This window comes from Platalea leucorodia (assembly GCF_965183815.1).
Source record: "Platalea leucorodia genome assembly, chromosome: 9".
NCBI lineage: Eukaryota > Metazoa > Chordata > Aves > Pelecaniformes > Threskiornithidae > Platalea > Platalea leucorodia.
Window position 1 is genome coordinate 15,948,631 of NC_138831.1, and position 24,788 is coordinate 15,973,418.

The 24,788-nt window shown below is 51.9% G+C and overlaps 1 protein-coding gene across 1 annotated transcript in view; it reads right to left on the reverse strand.

Annotated features, from left to right (window-relative positions):
* PLXND1 (plexin D1) overlaps positions 1-24,788 on the reverse strand; it is an 85,340-nt gene that overhangs the window by 35,023 nt on the left and 25,529 nt on the right. The window contains exons 4-16 of the mRNA XM_082322201.1: positions 24,376-24,476; positions 23,572-23,701; positions 22,099-22,273; positions 20,495-20,603; positions 19,384-19,486; positions 14,448-14,552; positions 12,350-12,439; positions 11,378-11,471; positions 8,774-8,937; positions 6,811-6,962; positions 6,385-6,484; positions 3,081-3,220; positions 2,149-2,316 (exon numbers count right to left, since the gene is read on the reverse strand). Of these exons, the coding sequence (XP_082178327.1) occupies positions 2,149-2,316; positions 3,081-3,220; positions 6,385-6,484; positions 6,811-6,962; positions 8,774-8,937; positions 11,378-11,471; positions 12,350-12,439; positions 14,448-14,552; positions 19,384-19,486; positions 20,495-20,603; positions 22,099-22,273; positions 23,572-23,701; positions 24,376-24,476 (1,631 nt within the window). The remainder of the gene's footprint in view (positions 1-2,148; positions 2,317-3,080; positions 3,221-6,384; positions 6,485-6,810; positions 6,963-8,773; positions 8,938-11,377; positions 11,472-12,349; positions 12,440-14,447; positions 14,553-19,383; positions 19,487-20,494; positions 20,604-22,098; positions 22,274-23,571; positions 23,702-24,375; positions 24,477-24,788) is intronic.

The window sequence follows — 24,788 nt, forward strand, 5'->3', positions numbered from 1 at the left end:
ACCCAACAGCTAGTCTTTCTCCTACTTGCAGCAAGCATCCACACTGCTACCAAGATATCAGGGAAGGAAGGAGGAGCAGCTGTTGCTGTGGTGGAAAGGGGGGACCTCTTCCAGCAGGAGAAAACTGTTCCCCTTTCTCCCATTCCCCAGAGGAGCAGCCTGCCTCTGCATGCCAGGAGTACGCAGCAGGTTGCCCAGGCCACCAGTGGTGTAAGAGGTTAACTTCCAGCCCCTCAAAGCAAGAGCAAGGAGATGTTCCCTGTTCCTGCCCCTGCCCCACAGAGAACTGTAACTCCTGGAGAGGGAAGAGACCACTTGAAGGTTGACAGGGATCCTGCATCTCCCAGACACTTCTGATTTAGATCAAAATGTGAAAGTTGTTTTGTGTTTTGGATCTGCTGCCTGGGGAATGCGAAACATGGGCCTCTCAATGTGCAGTCAATTAACAACAGTAACGAGGGCCCTGATGCACACAAGACTGCTAGGCAGAGCAAGGGGTGGGGAACCAGCACTGCTTGTCTGCTGGGGACAGCAGAAGCTATACCCTGGGTTTACCTTCCCCTTCCTCTGTATCACATCTGATCTGTTTGGAGTATCTGTCAGGAACAGTCAAGACTTACAAATCCCATTATCTCAAGACCACTCCAGACATAGTGACTTTGGGTCCAAGGTAATATCCTGTAAATTACCACATAGTTATGATCCTGGTTTCTAACTAAGAGCCTGTCACATCTGCAGATTAGTTTACAACTTCTCTTCTGTTTTACACTTTGCTTACACAGATTATTTTAGCAATATGGCAAGATCAATCAGATCCAGTTAAATTTTTACACAAGTTATTGACCACTCATGGTCAACAGCCCAGCAATGCATTGGAGCAGTCAGGCTACACGAGCCACCAAGTAGTCTGAAGAGAGAGACTGCTGTCATGTTCTCAGTGGTCTGAAATTTGGAAACTGCTGTAAATACTAAGAAAGCAGACCAAGGTGACAGAGAAATACCCTGGTAGTTTCCCTTGTGAATATGGGCAGTGACATTCTTCCACTGTCTCTGTGTTTAGATACCGCTCTCGCCACTCAGCATAGTTCGCAGGCCTGCTAGGAGCTGAGGTTGGCTGAGTCACTGCTGTGCCTTGTCATTAACTTTCCCACAGCCTGCATCTTTGGCGCTGCGCTTGGGAATGCCGAGACACGGCTTTGCTCCAAAGGGATCAGACCGTCAGAGCCTGCTGCATGCACGCTGCTTTCAGCGTGGTCCTGCAGGCACAGGCACTGGACTCTCAGATTTCTTGGTCAGCCCTGGGTTTTCCAGGCTCCACAGCTGAGGAAGGTGGGATTTCACTATGGTATCCAAAGGAACAGGAGCCTGAGAGCTCCACGGAGAGACATGAAATTAAAAGCAACACGCTTTAAAAATGAAATACTGTGACCTCAGGGAAGGCTGAAATCCAAAATCCCAAATGTCAGCTTATCCTCCAGCAATTTTACTGCGAAGAAAAATCCTCAGCGTCTCATAGAGCCCCCCACCTGAACCTCCCTAAAGCACCCACCAGGTGTACACAGTACAGTTACCAAGGCTAACTTTTTTCCATGTCTTAAATGTGCTGAAATGAGCTATGGACAGTCCTGGTGTGTGAGACCTCTCCTACTCCAGTGCTGGGGTACCTTGAAGCACCCTGAGAGCACTCTGCGGTGCCCCTTTTGTACCCGTCTGCAAGGCAATGTGTCAAACCCCAGGGCTGAGAAAGCCCCGTTCTCCCTGCAGGACTCTCTCCCACCAGCCTGGAGCCGACCCTCTCTTTTGCAGGCAGATGCAGACATGTGCCAGCTCTGAAATGGATGTCATGACGCTGTACAACAGCGTGGCACAGGGCCCTGATACTGTACCCTGCCTCCTGGCTGTGCTTCAATGACTCCTGCGGCTCCTGACATGGGATTTGCTCAGGATCTACTCTGCGTCTGCATGGCTTGAAGCACAAAGGCCCTTGCGTTACCTGCAGTGGGCTACACCAGGATAGTCCAATCAGCTCTGCGCTTTGATGGGAGAGCACTGTTCACTTTTACATCCAGCAAAAATTAAGAGGCTGTTCTCAACAAAGGCCACAAATCCTGGCAGACTTGGCTGTCTCTGCTGGGGGAGGGTTCTCACCTGATCTGGCTCTTTTTGGGGTTGATGTCTGATACAATCGGGTTCTTCTCATACTTGAACGTGATGTTGTAGCTGGCACAAGACTTGTTCTCGAACTGTACACAGACTCGCACGGCCGTGGTGAGCTCCGCAGACGGCATGGTGCAGGTGATGGTGCTGTCGTTGCGGCTGTGCAGGGAAAGGCAGGGTAAGCTGCAGAAAGCCACAGCAGACCGAGTGGCCGGAGCCAGGCACCGCGGACCTGAGTCCTCCCAGAGAAGCGAGGCGGTCAGCAGAGACAGGCAAGAAGGAGCTTCCAGTCACATGCCAATCCCCTATTAATTACATTGCCTACTAACAAGCAAATCTGAGCATATACCATCCTAGGCTGCCAGACTGATTTTCCATACAGCCAAAGGAAAAGGGCAGGCTCCTACTTCTTCCCGCTGATGAGATGGCAACACACAGGAGGAGGGGTTTCTTCCGACCAGCGAGCTGCTGCAGGAGCAGGACCCTGGGTGTGCAGGTGCCTTCTGCCTCCAGCAGATGTGGGAATGAAGCCCATGTCTGCTTCGCTCCCAGGGTAATGATCCTGGTCCCAGACCACCCAAGGGGCCTGGCAGCATCCTGCAAACAGTGCGTGAGAAGCACTTCGTTTGCTGCTGGTCGTCGCCGCCACATCACAGCAAGACCAATGCCATCACTTTGCCAAAGAAACTCACCCCATCCTGGTGTCAGGCACCCGCACCATAGCTCTGCCTCACTGCTCCAGGGATAGAGCAGGCAGCAGCCAAGAGGGCTGGTGAGGATGCTATGCTGGCTCCAAGGCTAGCAGCAGCACGCAGTGGTGCCCCTCACCCAAACCCCATCTCTTCCTGATCTCCTGCGGGAGATCCTTCCTAACCTTTGGCTCTTGTCTCTAGTTCAGTGCCAGCCCCCAGACCCAGTCCCACCTGAGGTCAGTGCACTGCTTGGAGGTATTGACAAGGACACGGAGCTCAGAGCCGACGTCCAGCCTGCTGCCTCTGATGGTCACTCTGGTTCCTCCAGCCTTTGGGCCATTCAGGGGAGCTATGGACTGCACCATGGGAAGCTAAAAACAAAGGGAAAATCTGTTTTCTAGCCTGGTAAATTCACATTTGGATACTCCACACTGCACGCGGGAATTGCTTCAGTAAATTTAAGTATCCAGTATTGTGAGGCTCTGAAACAGCAGCACAACAAAAGCTTTCACTGGCAGGGTTTCAGAACAAGGAGAGAGGGACAAGTGCTGAGGAGTGAGATCATATAAAACGTCTGTGACTCTCTGCAGTCCCTAAATTCTGGCAATAAATGAGACATGAGTCCAAACTGGAGCCCAGGATCCCACCAGTCCCTTCAGATTTCCAGTGGAGGGTCCAGAGCTGGCAACAGCTCAAGGTCCATCAAGAAAAAGAAATTTCTCATTCATTCCAGCTCCCACCATCTCTGCCCTTCCAGATCCATTTCCTCCTGAATGTGAAGGTAATGCTAAAGCCCCGCTGGATGATGGCCTTGAGATCTCTGAAACAGCCACCTGGGTCTAGATAACTGAATATCAAACTCCTTCTTAAGGAAGCTTCAAATCTGAATCTCTTGAGGCGACAGGAACTAAGGGGGAAGTTACTTTGCCTCTCACCATTTTCAGCAGAAATTAGCATGTATGTTATCTGCATTTGCAGCCCCTGGAAACCTTCCTGAGATTCATGAGCTTGAGGCTTTGATAACTAATGCAGCGCTGAACCCCCATGCCTGCTACACAGACCGCCCCAGGAGAGTCTGCTGGGCAACTTCCCTGCTCTGGTTTGAATAGAACACCAAGGGCAGAGCAAATAATTATTTCAAGTAATTGGTAATTCCCTGTCAAACACCGCAAACCCTGGAGGCATGAGACCCGCCAGGCTGCGGAGTGCGGCTGAAGCCTGCTCACTGCCACAGCCCGTCCCTCGGTGCAGCTGCAGAGCAAAACCGCACCGAGGCAGACTGAAGAACACGGGCTAACCTGCTTTGTAGTGCCTAGTGCTAATACCCTTTCCTGTCAATCCCAGCCACACAAACATGCTTATTAATAGCTATCCTTGTCCTACCCTCAGACCGCTTTATTTCTCTACAGCCATTTCCTCTGTTGTTTCTGATCATTACCCATTTCCACAGGATTCATTTTGTTAATTTGTATTTCTCTGAGTGTCTGCAGGCAGCTGTCTCCTGCCCTTGGCCCCTAACCTATGCATTCAAATCTGCAGTTACAACAACAGCAGAGAGGATTATTCATGTTCCCCAAAGCCCTCCAGCTCTTCCCCTCAGCAAGAGCCAGCGGCTACTGCTCTCAGTGCATTGCCAGCACTGATTGCCTCCATCGCAACTTTTGCAAATTCAGCTCATTTGGCAAATTCAGCTCATCCATAGCCTGCTATAATGTCCTGAAGAAGTCTCTCGATCACATTTCTCCCTCCTCCTCAGCAGAATCACAGCTGAATACTGTCTCTTCTAGATATGTCTAATAGGCGCTTTGAAAGATGTAGCACACAAACAATATTTTACAAAGGACTTTCTTTGGAAGGGCAGTTCTAACAGTCTTTTAGACTTTTTCAGGTAACTGCTATCAATACTCAAGCTCAGGTCTCAATGAGACCAGCCTTGCATGGTGTAGTCTACTCCATCTTTCACTCACTGTCTCATCTCTTCTCCAAGCTTTGCTGAGACAGACACAAGACAGCTTTCTGCTGTGCCACCTGAGCAGAAAACGGCTCCTCTCCTGTTCCCAGGAGGACAGCCTTTGCCATAAGCCTGCTCAAGAGCTGCCAGCACAGAGCTGTCACGGACCTGGTTTGAGCTCAGTGATTGGCTTTTGCTCCTCTTGCTTTGTTTAGCGCTGGTGCTTTTACAGGTGTTTCCTGAGAGGGCTTTTCCTTGCACACCGAAAGCTGGCGAAGAAGCTGCCCAGCCCTTTCCCACTCTTCAGGCCCTTCTCCTCTTTGTCAAGAAGACAATTGACCCAGCAGCGGGTGATGTGGTCGAGTCAGCACACGTGTCCTGATGGCAATGCACCAGAAATCCCAAACCCAAGGTCTGTTACTGGGGCATACCCCAGCTGTACCTTGCTCCACTCCAGAATGCTAGATCTCTAAGACGTTGTGGATGTGAACATGGATGCCTGGAAACGATGGGAATGGGTCCCAGAGCAAATGTCTTCCCTGGAACTACTGCTGAGGCAAGGCTGGCAGTGCCCTCGCCTCACCGGTCCCCTCCTCATACGCTGCCAGGCCTGGCTCTGCTATGGGGCGCTGGGATGTGCCACGCCTGTGCTGGCTGCGCTCTGTGTAAACCTCTCTAAACTAAATACCTAACACGTGATCGGTTACAGGGTGGGGGATTACACTCCATGATCCTGCCCTAAATTCCTCACAATGCCTACCAGGAATCACATGTCGTTTCCTGGGGCCCAAGTCTTCTTTCAAGCCACTAGACTGCAGCACAGTCTATTCTTCCCCAGCACAAGCACAAAGACTCCGAGTAAACAGCATGCCCTTGGCACCCATCCTGTTGTGTTTGCCCTGGATGCACGGGGCTGCCTGTGAATAGCGTCTAGCCAGAGACGAGCGTGCTTGCAGGAAAGAGAAGAGCTGCATGGATTTCTTTCAGTTTTATAGAGATGAAAGTTATCTTTGTGAGATGGTACAGTACAAAGCTATAAAGGGCTTTTCTTTGTATAATGACATGGGGTTAGCTTAAGTCTAATCCCTACACGTTATTCTCATGCAAAAACTAAGACAATCTCTGCAGCAAAAAATATCAGTTCTAAATAATGTGAGTCCATCATACGTAACTTACATAGCCCAAAGAGACTTTGCAAGTCCCAAAAAATCTCACAGGTGGTAATGGCACTTCAGCAAAAGAGGAGGAAGAAAAATGAGCTCCTTTTTATAGCAAGAGAAACGATGATACAGCTAGGATAAGTGATAAACCACTGCAGGAGCTGAGACTGGGAGCAAGGTTGTGTCTGACGACACCCTGGCTGCAGTCCGACTCCTCACACTCAAGCCCAGATTTGCCAGACCTCGCTCACGTAACCACAGGTGAGGAATCATGTCAGCTGCTCCCTGAGGACCCTGATGCTTTTTGTTGTAGATCCTCTTTCTAAGCCAGCTGGGGGCACGGGGGCTGCAGGCTTGTTTTAAGGGATGCAGGAAATGTCAGTGTGAGAATCACCAAAGAAACACCCAGGAGGCAGCTACTCACCACATAGGAGTATCGCTCCCTGGACTTCCCTTCCCGGCTCACGTTAACCGTCACCACATCAGAAAACGCCTCCTGAGCCTCTCCAGTCTGGCACACGATCCTGCGGACAGGAAAGGGGAGCTTGGCGGTCGTGCCACCCCACCAGAGCAGAGGGGGAGAGCCCACGGCCTCCTCCTCCTCTGCACTCTGCCCAGTGCCTGCTGCAGGGGTGGGCTGGGCAGCACCAGCCGCCCCGTGCCTGGCGGAGGGCACCCACGTCCCACCTGCGCCAGGTCATCGCCCCGCTCCTGCCCGGGGGCCCAGCGCACCAGGCAGCCCGAGGCCAGTGGGCATGAACGGGGCGAGTGACGGGGACATGTAGGGTCAGGGACCAGCAGGGGACATGAAGGGGACAGGGACCTCCTCCCTGGCTCCCCTGACACTCACGCCTCAGAGACGACGTATCTGTCGGGCAGCGGCACGCACTGCACGCTGCCTACCCTGACGGCACCAAGGACGTCGCTGAAGCGGCGGCCCAGGTTCCTCCCGCGGATGGTCAGCAGGGTGCCCCCCTCCAGCGGCCCGCGCAGCGGCTCGATCTGCGGCACCAAAGGAAAGGTTGGAGGAGAACCACAAGGAAGCTTCTTGCCTTCATCCCTGAGCCTGTGCCTGTGCCCACGTCCCACTTGGCCCCCCATGAATAAGACGGAATTGCTTCTCACGCTCCTGCTCCCCCCACAGCGGGCCCACTGCCACACTCCCCTTGCTGCAGCTCTGCAAACGAGAAGCCATCGCTCGTTTGGTACCGGGCTTTGGTCAGGGTTGACTCCAGCTGCAAACACATCTGGGGTGAAACATCACTCCTTCCACACCACAGCTTCAAAGGGAGTTAGGGCAGAGACAAACCCGGAGACTTGGAAACACAGAGGAGGGATGCTAGTGTGCTGGGAAGAGACAGTCCTACCATCATGTTTTTAAAGGCTGTCCCAAACACAGCAGGGCCTTTCAGGACAAAAACAAGACAAAAAGCGTCCTGAGGCATGAAGCGTGGCCAAGACACCAGCACTGCGGCACGCCAGGGCGCAGGACGAGTCTGGTGCCGCGGGAGGAGAAGGCTGTTCCCCATTCCTCTCCTATGTCACTGTTTTTTCACCTGGCAGCTGCTGACCCCACCGCTGCAAGGGGACAGGGTGCTGGGCGTGATGCCATTCCACCGCCTGAGGGGTGTCCCCAGGCAGTGTGACTGCATTATTCAGCGGGTGAGACAAATCCTTCCAATGCAGAAATGGCTCTTTTCCCTTTGCAAAGGCAATGGCAGACAAAGCCAGCGCAACATGCCTGGTGGCACCAGCTAGCCAAGCTGGCCAGGGCTGGTCAGGACCCACCACCAGGCTCAGTGCCCTCCTTCGCCTGCTGCATTGCCCTCCCCTCCAGGAGGGCTCTACGCGGGCTTGTTTGCCTGCGTGACTCCGGAGGATTTGGATTTACCAGCTACTATTTGCTAAGGAAATAGTGACAGAGTCCTGTGACGCTCTGCGACCTGAACTGTGGTTTCCTTCCATTATTTTCTGGCGAGGTACTGATAACACTTATGTGTGCTGGGGAAGGACAGGTTCACGGGGGAACACCCCTCTCCCAGGGTGACAAGAGGGAAGAATCAGGCAACGGGGATCCTGCAGTCCCTCCATGCAGTGTTACAGCACCCGGATTTTGAGCAGCTATCACTACACGCCTCCCTAAGAACAGATATCCCATATCCTTGCTGATTTTGATGTTCACATTAGCTGTTCTGCCTCTCCAGCTGCTTCTTTCCTAGGGAGCTCATTTTAAGATTTGCTCTACATATTTTCTTTGCTATTTGTCAGGCACAAATTTGTTGGCTCATACCATACCTCTACACAGAACCCCAGATCCAAATACCCCCAACAAACACTCATTCAACTACAATTTAAATAAAACTCATTTCAAAATGTCTAATGCCAAAAGGTCCCTCTGCCAGTCTTAATCTCAGCAGAACTGCAGAGCACGTGCCAGCAGATAGGGCTCATGTTCACATTTCAGCTATGCTCCATTAAATGCTTTTCCTGATGAGAATCCTTCAGCTGACCCTACAAATCTTTCTCGCTTTTACCAACCCCAGGAACTCCAGGACATTTTGATTGTGCTGGTGTTGTTTTTCCCACTAACATGATGAAGACTTGATCTTGTCACTAGCAAGATGTCCTTGGCATCAGGTGACTAGCAGCATAGAAAGTCAGTGAATAATTCAGCACTGGTCTTGACTCTGTCCTGTGCCAGGGACAAAGCGCGGTTCCTCATTTGTCCCCAGCCGGGGACAGCGCAGCCAGTTTCAGCCCTCCGTGCTGTTTGCCATGGCGCACACACCCTCCACGTTGCATTCGGGTCTTACCTTCTTAATCTCTGGAGCTGGACAGACGTCTGAGATGTGGGGGGGCTCGCTGTGCAGCCTGCAGCTGGAGCTGCTCTCACTCCAGATGCAGCGGTGCCCCAGGTCCTCCCTCCCCAGGCACTGAGAACAGTCAGCACTCCCAGTCGCGCAGTTGTACACCTCCACTAAACCACCAGAGACAACAGAAAGTGTGAGCTCCTGGGCCTGAGACTTTCACAGCTTTGCTTAGCTTGAGGCAGTCAAACAACCCCCCCACTCCCCCTACGCCCCCCGGCTATATTAATCGAAGTAACATCTGAAATCCAGTGGATGAGCAGAGCAGCTTGCACATACAGCAAGACGAGGCAGCGCTTGGCTGCCATCCTGAAGATTTCCCAGAAGGACTGGGTGCTTGTTCTCACTGCAATATAATTTAGCACTTTCTTTTCCTTTTTCTTTCCCTTGAAAAACAAACAACACCCAAACTCGGAACCTTTTGTCAATTTATGCTACATGTTTCCAACTCTCAGCATCCACATGGGAAGCTGCTTTGCAAAGCTGGCTCCATCCTGTTAGCAAAGCAATCACATTGCTTCCACACTCTGACAAAAATCGGCTGGTTACAGTGCTTTGTACAGTGTTTACAGTTCCTTTCCTTCCCCCTGGTGACCACGGGCCCCTTGCATTGACTTCTCCCTTCAGATCTGCTCAGCTCAGCTTCCACGTCATTTTCCTACACCGCTTTCACCTCTTCATTAGCTGGTGCCCTAGGTTACATTTCCTCTCCAGCCTAAAGACTTCTGCTGCTGGAGTGTGGGTATCCGCTGAGATAAACAGCCAGAAACACTCAGGAAACATTGCTTTCACACCCTTTTCCCCAGAGGAGACTTTGCAGGAGAACATAAAACAAAGAAACAGTCACATTTTGCACTTCTGCTCATGGGAGGATCTCAAGGCACTTCATAAGCAACTAACGAATCCCTCAGCCTTCAACCGTCTGCCTGTGCTCGTGCTAATGAAACGTCATCGGCACCAAGGGAGTCTCCCATCCTCCACAAAAAAATGAGCTTATTTCACCCAGTGAGTTACACTGGTTAGTTTTCCACCCAACAGCAAAAAGAGCTGGGATTCCTTCAGTGGACCACCAAAACACAGTTTACAATAAAAGCTAATGAATATTGAAATAATAAACACTAATAACAGTCATTCCATTAAAGACAGTATAAAAGATGCAGACATTTATAACTGGCCCAGCAGATCTCTGTCTCTGCTTGCAGGTCAGCCTCTCTAATTTTACTCGCACCAATCTGATCAAGGCGAGGAGGAGCCAGAGCAGCCTAACGGTCCCACAGGATCTCCAAATATTCTGGCAAATTCAGATCCATGCAAACACAGTCTGTGTAAGCGAGCTCTTTCTCTGCACAGGAGGGGAGGGGATTCCACACTCCTTCCGCTGTCGTTCCTGCTCCCAGCACCACCCACGCTGAGAACTAAGAGTCTTCTCTTGCACATCAAAATAGTCTTAGCTCAGATCTCCCACCCCTCTCCTCGGGGTTACCTCTGTATCTCAAAAACATGGACACCCTCTTCTTTCTGCAAGGAAGTCATGTCTCATGCCTCCTCATGCTGGTATTTCAAAGGTTATTTCACCAATGTGGAATGCTTTGCCAGATAAGCCTCCTTTATAGACTGGGATTTACTATGGAGAAACCTTTTCATCCTGGGTCAGTGGCTGACGGTGTTAATGTCTCTCTACCTATTACAGCTGTCCTCCAAAGAAAATCTCACTTCAGGCATCTAGTTCTCATTTGCATCTATGGTAAATCAGTTCCTTCTACTACAATTGCTGACACTACGGAGAGGGAAAAGAGCCCAAAGCTGCTGCCTGCAGCGAGAGCACACAGCTAGGTGCAACACCGGGCCTCTGGCCAGGGCAGGGAGAGGCGGCTGTTGTGCAAACGCGGGCTCCGTTGGCCAACTGGCTGGGCTTGTCCTATCTAAATGCCTTGTCTGAGTGCACTCTTAATCTGACTCTTTGCCTGCCTTCCTTAGTCTGCTGATGTAGCAAGGGCTTTTTTTGGGAATCCAAGCGTTCTTCCCAGAGACAGAGAGTGGGCCAGGGGTGAAATGTGTTTACACATTTTATTCTTTCTCAGCACAGGAGGAAAAAAAAAAAGACTCAATTTTTACAGCGTGCTGAACCTTGATGCCACGCTCCTGTGAGAGCTCATGGCAGAGCCCTCCCCCATCCCTTATCTCCTGCGGGAGGAATTCCTCCCAACCCTGGGGACGCCTCACATCTCTGCTGTGACCAAGAGCACCAGCACACCCCATCCCACATGCTGCTGGCAGGCAAGACCTCAACCGCTGCCTGTGCTCAAAGACGGGGCTTGACTTTCCCGGGGTGTAAAGGGGATGTCCATGGGCGTCCGTCTGGTTTCTGGGCAGAGGTTCACATGGGAGCAACTCCGGGTAAATATGTTTTTTGCATGTGCCTGAGAGAAAGAACTGAGCTGTGCCCGGCTGAGCCATGGTCTCTCTCCTGAACCCATAAACTTTGCCAGGATTTTAGAGTCATTCAAGCTGACCAGATGAGAGCAGAATAAAAATATTTTCAACTCAGACCTGTCATCATCTCTGGACTGTCAATAAATCTGTCTGGTCTGTCTTTCAGCTGAAGGTTCACTGGAAAGAGATGGCTTTTCTCTGATGTGTGGAGCTGCACACAAAAAACAAATAAACAAAAGCTTAGGAAATTTAGTAAAATACGAAGTTCCATACGCACACTACATGGATTAACATTCCTTGTGAGGCTTCCCTGACCACTGGTTCTCAGTACAGGAGGATCTCATCTTTAGCAGAGAGAAATTGAGGGAAGGCTGTTTTCTGTTTTAATTGTTTTTCTGAGGTCCCAGCGAAGGGCATGGCACACACCGCAGTGCGATCAGAGCCCTGGCTTGCTACTATTTTTAGTAGCAACGGACAGGAAAACTAACAACCTGGGCAGTCTGTGCATTTTCAGTGCCGGGCTACAATACAGAATTTTCAGGTGATGTGACGGGAAAGTGCTCCCCTCCAGCTTCTACTTGCAATATTCCCATCAGTGGAAGCCCAAACGTTTGCTGCATTTCAGAGGTGCAGCTTGCCCTCCAACAACCACACACTGCTCTTCAGCGAGCATCTGAGCATTTTCTCAGGCCAATTCCTAGTTCAGAATAAAAGCTACAGAAATAGTAACACTGAAAGGTGGCCAATTTTTTTGCCTGAACTGAACTCTTCCCATTTAGAAAGGTAAACAAGCAGTTCTTTCCCAAACCCCAGCGGAGCAGGCACCAGACCCACTGCAGATGCCCACAGAGCAGACAATGCAGCATCGGTGACTTGTGAACACCCTTCCAGCATCAGCACATGCAAAAAGCCTCTTGCTGGAGGGGCAAACCGGGTTTGCACTTTTCTCAGCTGGAAGTAGAGGGAGGGAGGAGGGAAGGCGGCATCCCAGCTGCTGGGTGGGAGGCTGGGGACACGACCCTCCCTGCCCTCGGACCTGCCCCACACCGCAGGGAGAGCAGGGGCTGGCAGCCTCACCCCCCGACTCACCAGCACGTGTACGCACTCCACGGCGGAGGAGTTCACCCACCGGGCTTCAAACGTCCTGTCTGTCCCAAAATGGCACTCCAGAGCCGTCTCCTGGGAGAGGGAAGACAAGGGCAGAACGGCTGCAACAACCATTTTGTGCAGTTCTCCATCTCAGTCAACCGATACGGCAGGCGCCATGCCTCACCTTGTTTCTGCCATCAGTACCTGAACTGCATTCAAGTTAAACAGGAGATCAGAACTCGATACTGTAAACGGGGCTGGGATCTGTGCCTAATTAATCCTGCTCTGTTACACACCTATACATAAAACTGCTGCAGGCCAAGCATCGCGCGTGGAGCCAAGCCCTGTCCCTTGCTCTCGCCCAGCGTGCTGCTGTAAAGTGTCATGACCAGGCATGGGGCAGCCGCTCCTGGAGCCGGGGACATGCAGCACCTGCAGACCAGGAGACGTGCCTGACCCACAGCACTCACAGACCAGGAGACGTGCCTGACCCACGGCACACACAGACCAGGAGACGTGCCTGACCCACGGCACACACAGACCAGGAGACGTGCCTGGCCAGGCTGCACTCTTATAACCCTGCCAGCGAGGTACCTGGGCTGCTCCGCACCGGGGGCGTTTAGAGCTCATGCTGCAATGCAGACTGAGAGCCCGTGTGGTCCCAAGCTGCCTTGCCCTAACCAGACCAAACCAGTCCATGATTTGGGCTCAATGCCACCTTCCTTCTCCTCCTAACAACTGCACAGAGCAAATCTCTAATTCCAATGAGGACCCAGCCACGAGTACGTTCAAAGGCAGATTTTCTGTGCTGTTTTCCTGATAACACAAAGATGATATCCTGCCCCGAGTAACTGCTGTGCTCCCATCCTGCAGGAAAAAATCCTATCTCCAAGCAGGTTGATGTTCCACCACTACTGAGGTCTAACTACCCTTTGAAAACTGACAAATCTGATAAAAGACATGAAAGAAAGCGCCAGACTCCTGGCAGGCAGCTGCTGGCTCAGCGAACACACACGTGGCCATGAGGGGAAAACTGGAATCTCCAGTGCATCACTTGGACCCAGGCAACTTCTGCTCTGCAGGCTGGCTTGTGCCCCTCGGCTCTCGCCTGCTGCCCGGGCAGTACCCCCACAGCAGCGAAACTCGGGGGCACATGTCTCTGATGCCTTGCAAGCTCCTGTGGAGAGGAATGGAGAAGGAACCCTGCCTGGTGCCCCGGGACAGATTGCGGATGGTGGCAGGAGGAAGCTGGACTGCCAGAGCCTCTCCAGCCGCCCCGAGAGCGGCAGTGCCTCGGCCCCCTTCCTGCTGACTTCATTTCCTATCGGGTTACATGCGGTATTGCTTCCTCTTCAGCCACCTCCAGCATCCACAGAGGAAGAAGGATTTCTCGCCCTTTTTTGCTGATTGTGGAGGGCACATCCTCGTTTGCAAGGCCGGACCTGTGCAGGAAATGGCAGCTCCAGCCAGGCAGGGAGAGCTCATCTCTGCTCCCCGCGCCAGAGGGCATGAGGTCTGGCAGAAGCGGTGCCTCCGCAATGCCTGGCAGCTCCCCCGCCACCCCCAGCACAGCAAGCTGGGCAGCACCATCAGCATTTCCAACCTTCTCCTTTCCCTGCAGAGAGAGGAGTTGCCTGGCTGTCCGGCATGCAGGTTATCCTCCGCAGGGGCACGGCGATCCAGGCCCCACAGGCCCTGCTGAAGACTTGACCCAAAATGACACAAGGCAGCTTTCTACAAATACCAGAGCTTAGTCAAGTATTTTCCCAGTGCCCAGCCTCCCTGCCCCAAATTCCCCTGGCTCCTCCTGGCGTGCGATGCATCTCCGAAGGCACCATTTGGTGTCCACTCCTGCTTTTCGCCCTATTACAATTCGCATGCCAGAAAATTTCACAGAAAGGATTTAAAAAAAAAAAAAAAAAGCTTCACAGTGACCACCAGAAGTTAAGTGAAACCATATTTCTGTGCTGTACTCCAAGCAGTGGCTTAGCCAGCACAGGGCTCTCTGCCCACAGCTCTGGGCTTTGTCCTGGCTACCTTGCTGCATACCAGCCTACGCTCATCTGAACCTTCCTGATCTCTCCAGGAACTCATTTACCTTAGGGAAAGTCGCGTTAGCCAGTGAGATTGTAATGTCCCGAGATACTCCTGTGGGCATTGGGTCCAATGAGGCAGGTACAATTCGCGGACAGTCGATTTTCTTCTGTTAGGTACAAAACGAGACAAAAAAAAAGAGAGAGGTTTTAGCTGGGTGCATGCTGAGCATCCTCAGTGATGAGGCAAGAAGACACATCAGGGCCTTTGATAAGGTTAATTTCGCTGCATCTTTAAAGTCAGATCACACTGTAGCCCCAGAAAGTGAAATACCAAAATGGCACCACGATGCACAGTGCGGTAACGCCACGTGGAGCCTTCCTCCCTGAGTCACCGGCTCTGGCACTGCCTTAAGATCCACCCCTCTGCTAGCAGTCAGATAACCATGGCAGGGTGGCTGGGTTTCCAGGAGGGCTTGTCCGCAGCCATGGGCCAGCAGCCATGGGCCGGCGAAGCGGGGAGTGCAGCAGGAATTGCCCCCTCACTCCTGCCTGGCTCCTCTGCCAGCCTGGGGACATCGGCAGCTCCCGGCCCCTGGGCGGTGGGGCTGCCAAGCCTGCACTTTCATCTTCCTGTGCTGGAAAAAATGTCCTCCCAGGTAAAAAGCAAATGCGTATGCACTCAGCTGCCACTCTGGGCAGCTCCCTCATTACATGCACTTAAATGTTAGAAGACGGGGCCAGAGTGACACTAAAAGGAGGCACTGCAGCCTACAATGGCAAATCTACCGGTGTGACTCCCCTCCTGCCAGCGGGAAGCCGATGTCTCACACACCACAATGTGCATTTCTGCAAGACTCTGCAGAGATTTTGCTTTCCAGCGGTCTCCCTCCTGCACAGTGTGATTTCAGAAGTGCGCGGGGGTTTGTGTGTGCGCGTGTGCGCGCAGAGGAAAGGGTATAATGAGCTGTAGGGGCTTCAGCAAGGGGACTGCAGCAGTAGGACAGCTGAAATGAAAGGCCTAAATGAAGCTGAAAAATGATTTTAAAAGGTCATCTGTTCCCCTACTTTTGTTCTCACTTTAAATTGATGGCTCAGATACTGGAGCTGACTCAGTATTCAAGTCTGTATGACAAGCCCATCCTGTTCTCTCATGAGATGTAAATCACACTGCAAAACTACAGCAAAAATGAAGCCAGCTTCTCTGTTGCCCCAGGGTATATCCAGATTAATGCCTTTGACAGTGGAGCCATTGGGGTAAAAGACAACAAAATATTTGGTGCATTATGCAGAATAATTTGCAGCAGGCAAGATTTCCTTCTCACTTGCACTAAGGGTTACCCCACTGTGACTCTGCTGATGACAGTGCTGCTGCTGCTCTCATGAGAGGTAGAGCCTGTCCTCCTAGCGCTGAGATGCCAGGCAGGACACATCCCTGGTGCTGGACATGCAGAGAGCATGAGGCTTCTCTCTTGCTCCCCCCAGACCTAGCTAGGGGTCAGGGAACTATCTGGAAGTGCCTGTTTGACTGTGGAAAACACGCTTCATTGCTATCAGGACACTCATCTTAACCAAGCACAGTTGGTGCTGCCTAAACAAGGAGATTAAATAACAGAGATGCACACGATAAGAGAAGTAAAACAACAAAGCAAAGCACTGGAGAGAGATTTCAGTTCCAAGCCTCTTCTAGGAGAATCAAAAGAGTTAAAATAAAACCAGCAGGGCTACAACTGAAAATTCATGCAAAAGCTCCTATGGCCTGGTGTGTCCTTGCATGTCACAGCAGCTGGCACAGCTTGCTAGATAAATACACTTTAGAGGACTGATTAACTTGTCGTCTTGCAGCCCCTTCTCCTGCTGTTCATCAGCGGCCAGAAATAGAGCTTTCCAGCTGATTGTATCATTCACGTCTGGATCAGGGCAAAGGGTCTGAATGTTTAAAATGCTGCGGATGAAGCCAGTATGATGCTGGCTTCCCGACGGAGCAGTTTTCAGGTGCAGCCACACCAGCAATGGTTTGTTTACTGAAAGCTCTGACTGTAGGATGAGGCACCATGTTTCCAGGGCTACAGAGCACCTCGTCCTGCAGGCTGCTCACTGAAATCAGCAGGAAGAGCTAAGAAAGGCACAGAGATAAAACAGGAATGTGCCCAAACCAGGTGCAGCATCCAACCGAACTGTACCTCTGGAGTAGGAGATCAGAGGTGAGAAAGTGAGGATAGGCACGGTTATCCTTAAAGAAGGATAGGCACAGTTATCCCTGCCAGAGGGTAACCCTGGCTCTCATCGTTTGCTTGAGGCAATGGAAGCACAGTGGGAAGACAGGGTGCAGCTCTCCCTAACACATAGGGGAGGCTCCTTGAGACCCATGTCCACAACCCTAATTTCCTCTCTCTGGGCAGAAGAGCAGCTGTTCCCTGTGATGATGCACAAGCACCATGTGCCACGCTGTCCCGCATGGTCCCCACGGCCAGGGAGGCAGATCCAACGCTGGGCTGCTGAGGACCACCCATCCCAGCACCTGTGTGCCCACCCTTCACACCGGCACTGGTGCTCAGGAGCAGAGCAATGTCTCTGTTGGGTTTGATTTCAGCGGGGCCAATTCTCCACCACGTGGCTGCACAAGCGTGGGGTGCCGGCACACATGCAGGGGCAGGAGTGAGCTTGGACAGGGCAGGGACGCCCTGCCAGCTCGACGGACCAGGCAGCCGTGGTGCCTCCAGCCCCGGCTTGGACGGCTCCCCGTTTGCAGCGCTGCAGGCAACGCTACCTTGCCCTCACCCCGCTCTCCCTTGCTCCTGTGTCCCAGGACATCCTCTGGCCTCATGCCATGGAGATCCACCAGACTTGATGGCTGGCACACCAGGTCCTACGGTGACTCCAATGCCATGGGAGGCATCACTGGATGACAGCCACAGCCTCAGGTGTAGCTTTACAGGGGATTGTTTGGGTCTGGCCCCAAGAGGCTCTGTGCAAGAAGCCCCGTGCCATCCCACCAGCGGCATGGGCACTGCAGGAGGGTTTTACCCCCACACTGCCCGTTTTACTGCTTGTCCCCCCCCAGGACCCCCGTGCAGGGGAGAGGACAAGGCCAGGCTCTGCCTTGTGGGGCAGGGAATGAGGGGGCAGCCAGATTCAGCAAGATCCGGTTCTCAAATCCGCCCTGGCATCTCCCCGGACGTGGTCTGGCAGGCACGCCTGGGTTGAGCCACGGAAACACAGCACTGCCTGCTCCGCTGAAAAACTGCTCTGCCCCTGCCTTTCAAGCAGCAGCTACGCTTAAGTCAAAGGACACAAATTATCTCAGGCAATTTTTGTGTTTGCCAGCTGAGTTACAGGCTATGCAGTGCTTTGTCAAGGAAAAAGTGAATCCAATAACGTGGGACCTTCTTCAGAAGTCCTCTCGCAGCCCAAGCTGCCCCCTCGAGATTTAATGAAAGACACACCGTGTACCAGCCGTGACTAAAAACACTGATGGAGGACCAACAGACACCTGGCACAGGGCAGACACCCCACCGCGCAGCCTCAGCGCGTGGGTCCCACACCAGGAGCAGCTATCGATACTTTCTGAAACCTGGGAAGCAGGCAAAGTGGAGGGCGCTTCCTCAAACTGCCCGGTGTGAGCAGACATTCACCTGGAAGCACAACCCGTCCAGACACACTTCACAAGCCAGAGGACAGACCAGCGCTGTCCTGCGCTGCCAGGAGCCGTCACCCCGCTGCCAACCAGCAGGGACGAGAAACGTTTCCCAGGGTTTTACACTAGACATGACTGCACGGAGCTGTGACTTGGTGGCCCCATCTCCTTCCCCATCCCCTGCACTTGCAGCCACCCACCTCCTCCCCGCTGGAGGGGAGCAGATGGCAGAGCTGGCCCTGGGGTTGAGCCCAGGGGGTGAGGGTGAGACGTCTGACATGGGGCCAAACTCCTGCCAGCAACAAGCATGGGGAACCACTGGAAGAGCTGAGATGAGAGCAGAGCACCGGTGCCAAAGGGATATTAAATTTACAGTGTAAAAGCTTGGCTTGGATCTATGGCAGATTGATTGCTAAAAAGCCAATTTTATTTAAATTAACTTCAATTTAAATTTCAGAAGCAGGAACACACTGAGCCTCTGGGTTATTAAAGCTATAATTTGGAAAGGGGCGATTTTCTCCTTTAGACGAGCACCACCAGTGGTGCTCCCGCAAATTATTAACATACCGCAATAGCCTAGTCAAAGCTAAACGAATTGTAAAGTATCGCTACATTTATTGCATTACTCAAACCCAGGCGTCCCAGGATGCAGAGAAGCAGTGGCATTGCTCCAGACATTAGAGGTGATGAAGAGCCAAGGGACAGAGCCTGCTGAGGGCACCAGCACAGCTGAACGCTTTACCCAGGCTGCCAGCCTCCTCACACACACGTGCCTCCAGGCACGGCACGGCATGGCTGCAGCTTACCTGCCCTGCATGCATCCCCCTCCTGGACACCAGCAGAGGAGGGTGCCGCAACTCCAGCCCAGGACAAGCCATGGACAGCAAGTGCCAGCCGCTGATGGAGGAGACTCAGAGCCTGTTGGGAGGAGTGGCTGAGACCGTGCTGAGCACCAGGGCCCAAAGACCCTCCACAGTCGCTAAGTAAAGTGAGGCTCAGCCTGGGGACCTCAAGGCGAGCCAGTCTGAGCCTGGCCTCAGCCCCACGCTCACCCGCGCTGCCAGGGAGCACTGCGAACACGACGCACGCAGAGCGGCACTCCAGAGCGGCCCTCCAGCTCTCCATCTGCTGAGCCTTTGGAAGTGAGACGTGTATCACGGCATTTCTGACTGCAGAGGCTCCTCAAGGCCAGGCAGCACATCAGCGATGCCGAGCAGCGCCATCCTCGGAGCTGTCCCCCACCCACCAGGGCAGCACTGCCAAACCCAGGCCATCTGCCTCCATCCCTGGGAGAAGGAAAACAACAGCAACAGCACAGGGACGTGGGAAGGTCTCCCAAAGCAGCAAAGTTTGACGGGCCTTACTTTCATCTGCAGCGCATCCTCACACTGCGAGTGGTTGGAGACACAGGCGTAGGTGGAGGGGCACCAGTGACACTTCCACTTGGTCGAGAGGCAGCTGGTGCATCTGAAATGGTAAAGGTGCGGTGAGAAAAGCAGATTTCAGGCTGCTCAGGGGAGCAACACCTCAGCCGTGCAATCGATCTTCACACATTGTGTTCAGTGTTTAACGGTGCCCAGAAAAAACAATCTATGGCAGGCACTGGGCTGTCCTCCCCACCCCTCCCTGGGAGCTGGCAGGGGATGTGGGCAGAGCTCATCATCCCCAATGCCACTCTGAGGCAGCTCCGTGGTGTTACCCCTGTGGTGCCACTGCCTGGTCTGAGGCCACAGCAGACGGGGAGCCACCGGCTCCGGCTCCTCCTCTGCTTAGTGAAAAACACTCTTTTCCCCCAAAACGCTCTTGCCCCCCGTCCATCTCCCCATGAAGCCAGGCACGCTCATGCCCGATGAAGGCTCTCCCCTGCAGTTTGTGCAGGGCATGGGACTGCCGGTGGGCAGGACATGGGGATTCCTGTGGTCAGGCTCCGTTGTTACGCTCCTGAGAGGTGGATGACTTCCTGTGGGTGACACCAGACCCCTCCCCTCCAGCCCACCGTGACTCACCCAGGGCTGGCAGGGGAGAGAGAGCACAGGGAACGCGCCCCTCCCCACACCTCTCCCTCCCTGCCCCACAGACCCCCCAGGGATTGCTGGGGAGGCCAGCTCCGCTGCCTAAGGGTTAACAGAATGAGCTTTATATAAAAATATTATTCACTTTTAAAAAAACCCCAACATGTCCAGATGGCTCCAGACGCCGCAAGGACCCTCCTTTGTAAATCCCTGGCAGCGCAACTGCTATGCCCCTGCCAAACCCTGCCCAGGCCCCCAGCCGGCCCGCTGGCAGGGAGGCTGCGCTCCCTCATTAACCCCGCGCGGGGGGACCCTCGTCCGGCTGCGCACGTGCACCCTCCCAGCTTCAAACCGCTCCGTCTGCCTCCATCGCCCCGGTGCCATGCGGCCAGCACAGCGCCACCCGCACCCTGCCGCCGCCTGCCCGCGGCGGCCCAGTTGCCTGCACACCGGGGTCACTTACGCTCTCTTTGGGTAAATGTTTCCCGTTCTTTTGCAATCGTAGATGGTGAAATTGGCCCGGATAATGTTTTTGCTGTTGACCCGGAGAGCAGTTTCAACGACCACGTGGTCTGAGAGAATAAAGCCAAAGAATATTGGGTTGCAAGAGCCTCTCGCTCACACTCACGCTTAGAAGACAAGACAGACCCTTGGGAAAACAAGGGCTAAATCTGATTTGTTTTCTCTAGGGCTTCCTCCAAGCTGCATTTCAGAGCTTGGACCATTCATCTTTTGCCCTCTGACTTTCAGCTCTTCCCTCTTAAATCAACGCTTTACATCACCCTCACCAGAAAAGAACATTGCAACTTTCAGCAGAAAAATCCAGCATGTTGTGCAAGTGTTAATTAGCAGAGTTAATTATTGTCTTTGCTTACAGTTGGTGCTAAATGATATTTTAAAAAAATGTGGTAATTAAAACATGTTAGTTATCATGTTTTAAAACCCCGCTCACTTTCCCCATGACAACAAACCCACAGAGAAGAGTGGAAATCCCTTTTTTGGCTACTTAACATGCTATACTAACTCCCCCTTCCCCCAAAATTGCTTGGTTTTTTTTTTTCTTTGCAATTTTGCCATATAAGCACCAGGGACAAGAGACAATGCCTCTTTCAGAATATGTACAATAAATCAGCACATTGGATTCCAGAAATTCATTTGGACATTGCCGTAACCAACAATACAGAACAGTTAATGATCTCCCATTCTTTGGATAGCCAGGGAGAAAAACAATGCAGCTTTATAAACTTGCCTATGAAAAGTGGGATTTTCAAAAGGACTGGCTAATTCTTCTCCTACTGAAGTCAGCCATCTTCAATAGAGCATTCACTCCAGGCTTGAAAGACGAAGATTTAACAAGCACTCAAGTCTGGAATGAAGCATCAAACTTCTCAGAAGAAGCTATAAAATGGGGCTGTCTCCATCGCTAAGTGGCCAGTATCAGATCTGGTCAAGGCTCAGTTGACTTCAACCAGATCTACAGGTGCTTGCCACCTCCAGAACACAGCTCCATGGAGCCTCAAGATGGGCATCCCATTTGGCGCCATCTGAAAACAGGGGGATACTAGAAGACCTCAGTTTGGCTTTTAATTGCATAAATGGGATTAAGAGTTTCTGAGCTGCCTTTAGGTACGCACTTGCTCTTCTTCCAGAACCTCTCCTGAAAGGTAGCACATGTTCAGGAGGGAAATTAAACAAAAGCAATTGAAAATATCAATATATGTAGCAACATTATTTCCCCAGGGCTAAAACATTTTTGTTTTAGTACTTACTAAATCTAAAGCAGAAGCTCTAACCAGATAAAGCTTAATAAAATAAGTACATGAACTGGCTTTTAAATTCTGATGTTTAAAATAAAAATTGATAGATTTTAAATACTGTCAGTTCATGTTAAGATGGTGGAACTCCCACGCTTTAAAGTCATATGCCCTATAAAACAGAAGCAGCTTGGGTCTTTTTTTCCCTGGATGCATGATCTGCACATACAATTGGAAAAAGAAAAAAAAACTTATGAAAAATTATGTCCATAAAAGTGGTTAGAATGAACCAGCCTTGTCTTCCTCCACATACCTTGGTCGTCTGGAAATGCTGGATATCTCTCGCGTGGAAGTAAACTGCAATAAATGAATTGGTTTACATAATCTCCAGCAACTCTGGCTACTGTGTGGATATTATTTCCATAGTCACATGAAATATTTGTTCCATTCAGGTTCGGGATAGTCCCATTTATTTGTATTATCAGGGCCTATATTTGGACAAAAAAAATCAGTTATTATGGCAGAAAATGATACTTAGAATTTGTCAATGATGTTTTACAAGCTTTTCATAGGCTAGGAACTCCAAAACAAGTCCACAGATGATAGTCATTTTCTTTCATTTTATGCACTCTGAACTCTAAAAGCCATCCACATACAAAACCTTGCTTCAGTAGTAAGAGCTCTGTCACCACGACCTCCAACAACGGTAGCTGGTGTGTTACCAGCTGGCATGAAAACCCAGCCCAGGGCTTTTTTTGGGAGACCACTCAGAGGAAGCAGGATGCAAAGTTAAACTCTCCCCAGCTGCCCAGGCTGTCCTCGACCCACGCTGCCTGCACGAGCAGAAAATGTTAAACTCTGCTTCTGAGTGCCTGAACCTGCCAGCTTGCACCAGTCCGTACCAGGGACTGGTGACAGGAGGTGTCTCATGGGAGCCTGCTGGGAGGGCTGCTGGGGGCCAGCCACAAGCCAGTGTCCCCCCCTGGCACACAAGGGCCAAACGGGCTGGCTGCAGGCGTTTCTTTTCGCCGTCGGCCTCCATGGGGAAGGGATGGGAAGTTTTGCAGAAAGAGAATGCTTTTGAGGAGGGTGACTCAGGAAAACACACAGCCCATGTGCTCAGCTGGCTTCCCCTGCCATCAGCGGGGTGACTCCCTGGGGACCCCCAGCCCGCCACTCCTGTGCGGCAGAAGTGGAGCTGGACCGGTGCTAGGGTCCCGTGGGAACCCTCTCTCTGGCTCTGGTCTGGGCTCTGCCCCAGCCGCTGCCTGTTTACGAGCAATTTCCCCATGTTAGGGCTGGTCGAGAACTTTGGCACAGAGCGGTTTTTGCCATTGGGAGAGGGTCTGTCTTTAAATGAAAAATATTTTGATGATAACATTTAAAATATCATTAAAATATTGTTAAAAATAGCAACAATAAAAAACCAGAAAATGAGTACATTTAGCTGTCTGCAGCTTGTCTTCTCTATTTTGAAGTTTTACAAATCTCTCCAGTGTATTTAGTTTAGCAGCTTTAGAAGCCCTGTTCACCTACAGGCTCAGCAGCTGACGTTATGCTGCCTTCCAGGGTGTTGAGGCACAGGAGGTCACCTCCAGGCGCTTTTGGGAACCTTGGCCTGACTCAATAGCATACAACAGAGCTCAGCATCCCCATGACCCATATCTGAGCTGTGTGGAGCCGTGCTGCTACGCTAAAGGAGCATAGATATTTATCAGTCCTGAGAACAGGTAATGACTCTATGGGATGCTGCACATGATTAATTTGGTATTCACATCAAACGCACCGGGTTCTCTTTGTCGATATTAATCTCGGGCTCCAAGATGGTCATGGAAGGGCACTGCTGCACTCCTTCACTCGCGCTTGCCCAGAAGTTGGCCCCTGTGAAGTTCGTGCACTCGTGCTGCAGAGAACACCTGCAATGAACAGGGGAACAATTCATGGTTGATTATTTTTAAAACAGGTGATAAAAATGTTGACTTTCTTGTGAGGGAAGATCCTGAGAAAATCCTGTGCCTACACCTTTTTCCTCCATCCATGCAGCTAAGCCTAAAGCTTTGCTGCTATATTTAAAGTGTCTGTTTGCCACGATAAGAGCGCATACTCCCACGAGCATCAACGGAGCATCAGGATTCAGGGTAAGCAAGAGCAGGCAGGCTGAACCCAGAACTGAAAAGGAGAAGGTGACATTTTGTCCGACTTCTTCAATTTGTAAACGCAGAGTCTAATTTTGTAAATCCCTTTTTGAGCATTGATTGTCTCCTACACATAAATGAATTGCAAGGGCAAAAGATGGCCTTTAACAGGGTGTTGGCTCTCTCAGTCCCATGGTTGGATGCCTGCAATATATTCTTTGCACTGGCAGCTGACTGCAGCATAACAATGCAGCTAGTTAAACCCTGCCTCTGAAGAGCATCCCAACCATTTCAGACCAAATGCAATTGTTTTTTAAAAGCACATATTTCGTAAGGAATGGACAAAGACTAATGGTAGTGTGACTGTGTGGAAATATAAAAGGCACCAGAAATTCTTGGCCAGGCTTGAGGGACTAAGGCCATGCCAAAGCACACTGGGACACAACCAGTCCTACCTGGTCTCCATCGTGCACCACCCGCAGTAAGCGTCAGCGGCGGCCAGGCACTCCATGCACGTTGAGTACTGGTTGCAGGCAGCCACCTTCACCCGTGTCATCTGCACAACACCACCACAACTGCTTACAAATGGTTTACAACACCACAGGAACACTCAACCCGACGGGGATGCACCAGTATGGTCATGTGTAGCTAGCAACGAGACACCAGTGTCTCGGGCTACTTTACCGGTTAGCCTGGACCAAGCCTTCCAGAACGGACAACAAGGAGCAGACCCCGGCACCACCGTCCTCTGCCCCGCACCACTCAGAGGTGGGTGCTCGGTGTACGACCGGCCCGCAAAGGGACCGGCACCGGCAGCTGCCCACTGCCCTGCCGGTGCCCCAGCAGAGCCCGACCCAGCCGGGGGTCC